Source organism: Temnothorax curvispinosus, unplaced genomic scaffold, assembly GCF_003070985.1.
Source record: "Temnothorax curvispinosus isolate PA1 unplaced genomic scaffold, ASM307098v1 QBEX01004246.1, whole genome shotgun sequence".
NCBI classification, from domain to species: Eukaryota; Metazoa; Arthropoda; class Insecta; order Hymenoptera; family Formicidae; genus Temnothorax; species Temnothorax curvispinosus.
Genome location: NW_020214026.1, coordinates 357,536 through 365,942, shown reverse-complemented (window position 1 = coordinate 365,942; position 8,407 = coordinate 357,536). Strand labels below are relative to the sequence as shown.

Below are 8,407 nucleotides of genomic sequence, written 5' to 3'. Positions count from 1 at the left end.
GAAGGTAGAAGTAAGAATCGAGCAACGCGCAACGCGATTGGTCGAAACCTTAAGGCCCGGTCTACAATGAGTGTTGTAAGTCGTAAGTCGTAAGAATTGACCAATCACAGTTCATTATTCTCCTTGCGGTCGAAGAATAATGAACTGTGATTGGTCAATTTCTTACGACTCTTGCGACTGCGACTCATTGTAGATGGCCCTTTACGTTTTACGAAACTTAATTGCTCCTTTTGCGTCTTTAAGTTCTATTATTAAAATAAATTAATATGTAGCGATTTATCCAGACTTCTATCTTCTTCTATATATCAATTGGATTCAACTCAACTACTCGCAGTGAACTGTTCATGATGATTATTTGATAGAATATGATAGAAGAAGGCAGATACCAGCCTTTACATAAAGCATCGCTACTGATCGCTATATTCGATTATTCGCTACCGATAGTACCGAGTGGCGAGTACCGATGCGACCGATGCTACCGACCCGACATGTTTTGTGTACGGCAGTCTAAGGTTATGTCTCGTGCAAATTTTTAAATTGTGCCGGGGACACGTTCTTTACGGGGATCAGTGAGGATTATATATAGTTCTAAGATGTAGCAAGATTTAAAGCGTGCTTATCAAGTTGTGACAGTTACGTAGTCTCAGACGACGAAAACAATGAAGTTGGTCAAGCCTACGTGGGTTACTCACGATGGTTTGTGTTTACTGCTTTTGCACGATATCTCCAATCATTATAATTTTTAATGAAGGATTTAACGAAGGTCTTATCATATTTTTCGCCAGGGTATCCGATATTCTCTATCGACATACATCCCAATGGAAAGAGATTTGCCACTGGTGGTCAAGGTATATATCTATCTCGTGTATATTTCATCTTTTAATAAAGATATATATGTGTATTAAGTTGGACGAATACACTAGAAATGCCACGAAAATACAAATAATACTTATTATTATGTTTGAATCGTAGGTGGCGATTCAGGAAGGGTTGTTATATGGAATATGGAACCGGTAGTTGACGAGACTGCTGAATTAGATTCTAATGTTCCAAAGATGCTTTGCCAATTAGACAATCATCTTGGTAAAGATTACGTTTGTTTATATTCGTAACCTCGTGACGTATAATATATATATTTTTTACTTTCATATAGCATGTGTGAATTGCGTACGATGGAGCACGGGTGGCATGTTGGCGTCGGGCGGTGTAGATAAGCTTATTATGATCTGGAGATTATCTGGATCAGGCGGGAGTTCGATTTTTGGTGGAAAAGCTAGCGTGGAAACTTGGAGATGTATCGCGACGTTGCGTTCACACGAAGCTGACGTACTCGATCTTGCATGGGCACCCCACAGTCCATGGCTGGCTTCTGCCTCAGTAGATAACAGTGTAATAGTATGGGATGCTTCCAAGTTTCCTGCTGTGGTCGCTGTGTTAAAGGGTCATACAGGTTTTGTAAAAGGGATTACTTGGGATCCTGTGGGAAAATATTTGGCATCTCAATCTGACGACAAAACGTTGAGAGTATGGCGTACTACGGATTGGACGGAAGCAGCGTTAATATCTGAGCCTTTCGACGAATGTGGCGGGACGACTCATGTGCTGAGACTTTCTTGGAGTCCAGATGGTCAGTATTTGGTATCTGCCCATGCTATGAACGGAGGAGGACCTACGGCTCAAATAATAGAAAGGGACGGATGGACACAGGATAAAGATTTTGTTGGACATAGGAAAGCAGTAACTTGTGTTGTAAGCATTACATATATTTATTTCTTTCTCTCTCTCTCTTAATATTATCAAGACTTTATCAAGTATCTATATGAGCATGTGTATACGTCTTTATATATATTTTTTTATAGAGATTTAATGGCAATATTCTGCAGAAGAAGCAGCCAGGTTCCTCTAAACCACAACAGTATTGTTGTGTTGCAATAGGATCGCGAGATCGTTCTCTATCTGTATGGTTAACATCCTTAAAAAGACCTTTAGTCGTAATTCACGAGTTGTTCACACATTCCGTGTTGGATGCTAGTTGGTCACCGTGTGGTCTTCGTCTTGCCGCATGTTCTTGGGATGGAACAGCTGTATTTATTGAATTTACTCAACAGGAATTAGGACAACCTCTCGATCCTGCTGAGCAAGTAAGCAGACTATACATATGCGTCGTATTATTATTATTTTTATGTCTTTTGTAGACGTGATTATTATTTTCTCTGTGTTTATAGAGTAGCCTACATGAACGATTGTATGGTAAGCCATTGGTTCAAGGAGGTTGTATGGTGATGGAAGCCCCAGAACTTCTTACGTTGAAACAACCGGCATCGAATCACGCTTCTCAAGTGTCCGCTGCTCCCACCATTCCCCCTGTCACTACGCCTGCGACTACTCCGGTTAAGGGACCTATCAATAAACAAATCGAAACGAGAACTTCGGACGGTAAAAGAAGAATCACTCCTATGTTCATTCCACCACCAGCAGATACAACGTAAGTTGTTAATATATCATTTTTATTTATCTGTTTATTTTAGTCTGGGACGTTAACCGTGAATCTCGTAACACGTTTTTGTCACGTTTCAGAGATACAAATATCAGTAGTAGTTTAGGCACACCAACGTTCACGAGTAAAGTACAAACAAAGAGCTCGATTGTGATAGAAAAACGTAACGACGTTGTTGCACCCAATGTTACTTCGTCCGTAAAACCAGTTGCTGCCGACACTCCGGGATCCTCTCTTACATTAAAACGCAAGGAGCAAACGACACCGAAGGTTCACCATTCTTCGCCGAGTAAGAAGCCTAAATTCATATCTGACAGGACGATAGGTCAGATGTTACTGCCTCCACTGAAGCCATCCAGTTCATTGTCCCAACAAGCGGGTCATTATGCTGTGACTGTCACTAATAGTCAGGGCTTGGCTCATTTGCAAGTATTTAAAGGCACTGATTCTGAGCCGACATGGGATCTCTATTTAGGATATAGCGCTGTGGCATTAGCCGCATCACCGGCTGTGATTGCCTTGGGTTTGGAAGACGGAAGTCTTCACACATTTCATCCTGCGAAAGGATGTCGGCCAGCACCACCGTTAGCACCACCGGCACCTTTGGCGAAGGTTCATGCAGTTGGAAACGCGGTACGTTATTCACCGATTTCATCTTGTATGTATGTTTAATGTTCATTTATAGTTGTAAAAAAAAAAAAAAAAAATTAATAGGTGATGGTGATATCGAGCTGTGGCGCGGTTCGCGTATGGGAAATAGGAACGACGTGCAGAATGATCGTTTCAACTTCGGCTGCTCATTTAGCAGCACCTGGAACATCCCTATTGTCATGTACTTTGTATAATGGAATGCCTCATGTAGCATTTACTAATGCACGAGCATACATATATCATAAAGATATGGGTATAGTAAAAACTCGTTATTTTTTCTTTTATATATATATATATATATATATATATATATATATATATATATATAAAATCATTATATTTTTTGTATATAGGAACATGGCTGTTAATTGGTGATAGTCAAGACCCTGTGTGGCGATGGTCGTCATTCAGTGTACTGAGTACTTCCGGCAGTAGAGCACCTAGGGGACCTTTGTCATCACTACAAGAAGGGTTGCTTAGAACCTCCGGGAATACTTTACCAAATCCGCGCGTACCACATAGCGCACCAAGCGTGGTTTCTTATTTAGAACAACAGTTACTCGCATCTAAAGCTCTTGGAAGCGCCCAAGAGTACGTTCATTGGCTCATGGCTTTGGTGTCATTCTTATTAACGCAAGGTACGCGTCGTGCATATTTCATTCTCATATATTTCTTGAAATATGAAATATAGGTTTCTGAAACGGGTTATTCATCTCATACTTATTTATAACCTTGTATAAAATATTAGGGCATACATAGGATGAGGGATCAAATCCGAAATTTGTTAATTATGTCCAATATCTTTTTAGACGGTTTGGAGAAACGTCTAAGGCTTATTTTGGACGATCTTTTGGGCCCAAGTCACACGTCAGCTTCCAAAAGTACATGGGACCCTGTTATTTTGGTAATATTGCCTCTATATATATATAAATCTTTAAATTATAAATTTAATTCACGTGTATAACGTTAATATTTTTTATGTCGAATGTCATATAGGGAATAAAAAAACACAAACTTTTGGGCGACGTACTGGCTGTAGTCGGTGGCCATCTTCGTTGGCAAAGGTTATACCTCGAATATTCGGAGCAGTTAACAGCACTGAGGAATCAAATTAATTAACGATGATTCCGTACAGTGCAACGTCATTATACCAAAAGCATCTCGTCTTTTTCTTTGGATAATATCTTTGTATATTTCTAAAGACATCGTCATGGATATATATTGTAGTAAGACTGTACAGTTTTTATAACATTTGTGACTTGACAAAAATGTATGATAACAAATAAACGTCTTGTAGATTAGCACGCATGGATCACTTGATTCCTCTCATCGATGATGCTATTCATAAGGATGACGTACTTTAGGAAAGTAATGTGAATGCGGATATAATGATTGTACAAGTTACAGATCACGTCATAATAATATATTTATATAGATCAAATCTTGTCTCAATATTTCTGTTCTTTGACGTATCTCTTTTATTACATGTACGTTCAATACGTTCAAACATCGGAAACGAATTTTTATGAGTCTGTAATCATTGAAATGAGTGAAATCGGATTTAATAGATTGAATAAAAAATTGATAGAACACTTCATACGTAACTTATACTTATATTTATCGTCTTGTCTTAGAATATTCAAGTGCACGTTACACTTTATACAAGCAATAAATTATATTAAGTAATCAGTTATCACAACTAATGTGTTTGCTCCGTTAATTGTTTTATACGTACATAAAATCTTTGCAATATATATATATTAGCAGAACATTTTGAGCGAACACACGTTTACTAAGGGTATTGAAGGAAAGATCATTTGTTCCACGTCTTAAACGTTTCGACATACATTCTATCAACGTGTTTATAATTTTTCAAAATCGTGTTTTTGTTTAAATCAGTTCGTAGCAGAGTTCGGCCTTAATTATTATTTTCTGTTTGACACAAGGATGACAAAATGTCCTCGTAGTGTTGCATATTTGTCTCAAATGTTTCCAATTGTTTAGTAAGATCTCCCAATTGTTCCGCAAGAGTCCTTTCTTCCGTAAAGGCTTGCAATTGCGGAGCACTTTGACACTCTCGATAAAACGCTCCTACATCGCTATTGGTATTCGTGACGGCAAAAGGAGTTTTCTGCAACAATATTCGAAGTTTGTTTCATATACAAATACAGTACAAAATTTGCCCAAGCTATGAGAATAAAAATATTTTTCCTACAAATATATATGCATAAATTTTATTAAGTACTAGATGGAATATTGTTTCTCAATATTAGGCAACGTTCACACTATAACCGTAGAACATAATATAATAAATTATTGTGATATCATGTTTGGATTAAGAGCATCAATTACCAAATCTACCATAATAAAATCATCGTTGGCACTAGTCATTGAACAACTACTTCTTCTAGATCCGTTTTGGGATGCGCATTTCGAAGTCGCGTTATCATTATTAAGTCTTTCCGTATTTCCATTGTTGCTATCAGTTGTAACAGCTGCCCGTGCAGTCTTTGTCGTAGGTTCCACTAGTGATATTGGAGGAGGCGACGTTTGTTTGGGTGTTAATAACGAACTGAACGGTACATCTGGTATCACAAGGTCCTCTTCGTTGACAATGACAGGCTTGTTTATTACAAATGCGCCAACTTTAATGGTGTCGCTTAGTGCGTTTGATGTTTCCTCGCTGCGTATTTGATTTAAAGCACTATTAAGATATGTCTATATTTTTTTTATTGTACAAGTACTTTCAAATATCATAAATTTCACATTTACTGACCTCTGTTGATATCGTGCATGACGCGGACTCAAGTCTGAATGAAAATGATCGCTCTTAAGCATAATAGAATCTCGTCCCTTGTGAGTGGGTGATATAGTCATTTTTGTTCTGTAAGAGACTGACAGATGTATAGTGCCCACTGGAGTACACAATTGACCTACTCTTACATGTTTATAGTTATCACCTGTTATAAACGTGACATTTAATGAGAAACCATAAATGTTATACAGAAACGTAATAATAAATGTTATAAAATATTTAAATATATCAGGTGTGTAATGGAAACGTAGAAACGTTGTAATACGCTTTATAAAATAGACAACACATTTTACTTCGTTGTAAATACTTGTGTAACTTTTACATATAAATTTTAAAAAATAAGAAAATAAGCGTCAACTTCTGGCTGATAAACTAACCTAAATTATGTAGCTGCGGCTCACCCATGTACATCCGATAGCACATGGTATAAGAATCAGGTCCTTGCCGTCTGCTCAGTTTGTAAGCGGGTGTAACTCTTGATACAGAAATCAAGGACTTTAACAAAATCCCCATTCTGTTATACACAGTATACGTTACTCGTACAGTTGGATCACTTTGCTCTGGCAAAACACCGAGACTCCAAGTTTCCAAAACCATCTTGTCACCCTCCACTGTTTTCAGAGAAATTTCTATGCACAGAGGTACAGCTGAACTTACTATCTCTCCACATAACGCTCTCTTAGCGTCAGCCGAGACCTCTGGTAGTTCCTTTATTGCCAGATTGAACTACAACATCGGATAAAGATATACGTTTATTTAAACGTCCTTCGAATAACAAACAGTAGACGTATAACGGACTATGTGAACCATCCACGTTATTTGGTTTAATCCAATCGTTTGCTGCGATAGAGAGCTCTTTTATAAAAGATACGTTCTATAAGATATAGACAGCACTCTCACTGTCGTCACTGTACTCACTGCATCTATATATCCCGCCATCCACCTATATACACATACACATATACATATTGAAACGAAAAACATACAAGATAGATTGGAACGAAGATCAGCAGGGTAAAACCAGATAACGTGTATGGACTAGAGCAAACTTTACTTTTACCCAGTCGCCAGCTGACGAGTCTGGCTTGCACGCGGTGTTGACTTTCTGGCCCGACCTCGACTGCACTATGATCTGGGCAGCCCTCAGTGCAAGGTATTTGGTAAACTTCTCCAAATCCTTCTTGTCTTGCATGCTTAGCTGGGCTGACATTGTACACCGCTGCACGTATCAATCAACTACAGATGTTTCTCGAGCACACAAGAACGAAAGGTACGTTGTAGCATCGTAACGGAACAGCACCGCATCCTCGACACGTGTAACCATGTCTCTCTCTCTCTCTCTCTCTTTCTTTCACACCGTGGAGACCGTAGAGATCGAAATCGCGAGCACTTAAGCGCGGCCGGCGCGCGCTCGATATTCTTGGAGTCCTTGGAGCTCTTCGCACGGGCTTCGGAATTCGTAAGTCGACTTGAGCGCACGTACGACACGCTTCCTTGGAAACGTCCTCGGTAAAATCGGCATCGTCGCGCTGCGTGCACGCGCACGGCGGGCGGCGGGTGATGACCCCAAGGAAGTTCGGGAAATCGAATGTCCACGTTGCACGTTGATCTACGTCGTGGAAATGGTTTTATGTTTTATCGTGTCGTCAAGGGTCAGGAAAAAGAACAGATCAACAGTGAGATTTGACAGATTAAAGTTCACTTGCGCGAAAAGGAGTCGAAAGTTGGAACACGTAGAAATACCAAACACCAAACAAGATTCTCTCGCTTCCTCTTTCTCGCGTGGCGATATCCCACAAAGTACAAATCGATCTTCTTTTCTACCACGCAGCCACGCATCCACGTAAGGAATTAACGTAAGCGCGATGTGCGATATAGCCGGGGGTGCTCGCGAAATATCCTATAAATCGATCGAAAACGTACTGTCGTGTCTGTCGTTGCTATGAGCGTTGCCCGCATACATATAGGGAGATTTCCAGCAAGCGACACAAGTCGATAGTCGACAATTGGTCAATTGGGGAATTGGGTCTTGGCGGGGTCGATTCTGTATCTTGGGACGAGGAAATTCACTAGAGAATCTACAATTTCATTTGTCGAAATCTAGTAAATCTGTTCACTTTTGTAATTTTCACCTCGTCTCAAAATACCTCATTAAGCCTTGTGTCCACGATGCTAGAACTGCATCCGAGTTTTGGTTTAAGCCAATCAACTTTAAGCTCTTACAGAAAAGTAGCAGTTTCATTGGCTTAAACCGAAACTCGGACACAGTTCTAGCATTGTGGACACAAGGCTTTACTCAGCCTGGGTTTACATGGAGCGTATTTCGCGCAATGCGTAATGCGTAATGCGGGCTCTACAATGGGAGTCGCAAAGTCGTGAGCCACAAGACGTGACCAATCACAGTCGATTATTCTCCTCAAATTCGATTGTGATTGGTTAATTCT

General features: G+C 39.6%; 2 protein-coding genes across 5 annotated transcripts; one reads left to right on the top strand and one right to left on the bottom strand.

Annotated features, from left to right (window-relative positions):
* The first annotated feature begins 288 nt into the window (after nt 1-288).
* On the top strand, nt 289-4,533 carry LOC112453337 (protein HIRA homolog). Of its 2 annotated transcripts, XR_003040596.1 has the most exons (12): nt 289-696; nt 786-848; nt 973-1,083; nt 1,154-1,749; nt 1,860-2,141; nt 2,226-2,485; nt 2,578-3,130; nt 3,212-3,401; nt 3,502-3,786; nt 3,958-4,052; nt 4,145-4,374; nt 4,446-4,533. XR_003040596.1 is itself a non-coding variant. In XM_025014048.1 (11 exons), the coding sequence occupies exons 1-11, from the start codon at nt 660-662 to the stop codon at nt 4,265-4,267; spliced, it is 2,595 nt and encodes an 864-aa protein (XP_024869816.1). In that variant the 5' UTR covers nt 289-659; the 3' UTR covers nt 4,268-4,449. The 2 variants fall into 2 exon arrangements, 1 of the variants encoding a protein (XP_024869816.1); XM_025014048.1 differs by having other exon boundaries at nt 4,145-4,449.
* Nucleotides 4,534-4,556: 23 nt separating this feature from the next.
* Nucleotides 4,557-7,912, bottom strand: LOC112453339 (autophagy-related protein 13). 3 transcript variants are annotated; one of them, XM_025014051.1, is made up of 6 exons: nt 7,707-7,912; nt 7,018-7,572; nt 6,341-6,689; nt 5,925-6,108; nt 5,501-5,831; nt 4,557-5,279 (listed from the first exon to the last, which is right to left on the bottom strand). In XM_025014051.1, the coding sequence occupies exons 2-6, from the start codon at nt 7,171-7,173 to the stop codon at nt 5,067-5,069; spliced, it is 1,233 nt and encodes a 410-aa protein (XP_024869819.1). In that variant the 5' UTR covers nt 7,174-7,572; nt 7,707-7,912; the 3' UTR covers nt 4,557-5,066. The 3 variants fall into 3 exon arrangements, with proteins under 3 accessions (XP_024869819.1, XP_024869821.1, XP_024869820.1); XM_025014053.1 differs by having other exon boundaries at nt 5,510-5,831; nt 7,018-7,912; XM_025014052.1 differs by having other exon boundaries at nt 7,024-7,912.
* Nucleotides 7,913-8,407: the final 495 nt, after the last annotated feature.

Excerpts from the sequence above, each read along its gene's own strand:
- LOC112453337 (XM_025014048.1), top strand. The coding sequence starts at position 660 with ATGAAGTTGGTCAAGCCTACGTGGGTTACTCACGATG. Across the intron at positions 1,084-1,153 it reads CCAATTAGACAATCATCTTG|CATGTGTGAATTGCGTACGA; the intron begins GTAAAGATTACG and ends ACTTTCATATAG. Across the intron at positions 3,402-3,501 it reads CATATATCATAAAGATATGG|GAACATGGCTGTTAATTGGT; the intron begins GTATAGTAAAAA and ends TTTTGTATATAG.
- LOC112453339 (XM_025014051.1), bottom strand. The coding sequence starts at position 7,173 with ATGTCAGCCCAGCTAAGCATGCAAGACAAGAAGGATTTGGAGAAGTTT. Across the intron at positions 6,109-6,340 it reads GCCGCAGCTACATAATTTAG|GTGATAACTATAAACATGTA; the intron begins GTTAGTTTATCA and ends CGTTTATAACAG. Across the intron at positions 5,280-5,500 it reads ATTTTATTATGGTAGATTTG|AAAACTCCTTTTGCCGTCAC; the intron begins GTAATTGATGCT and ends ATATTGTTGCAG.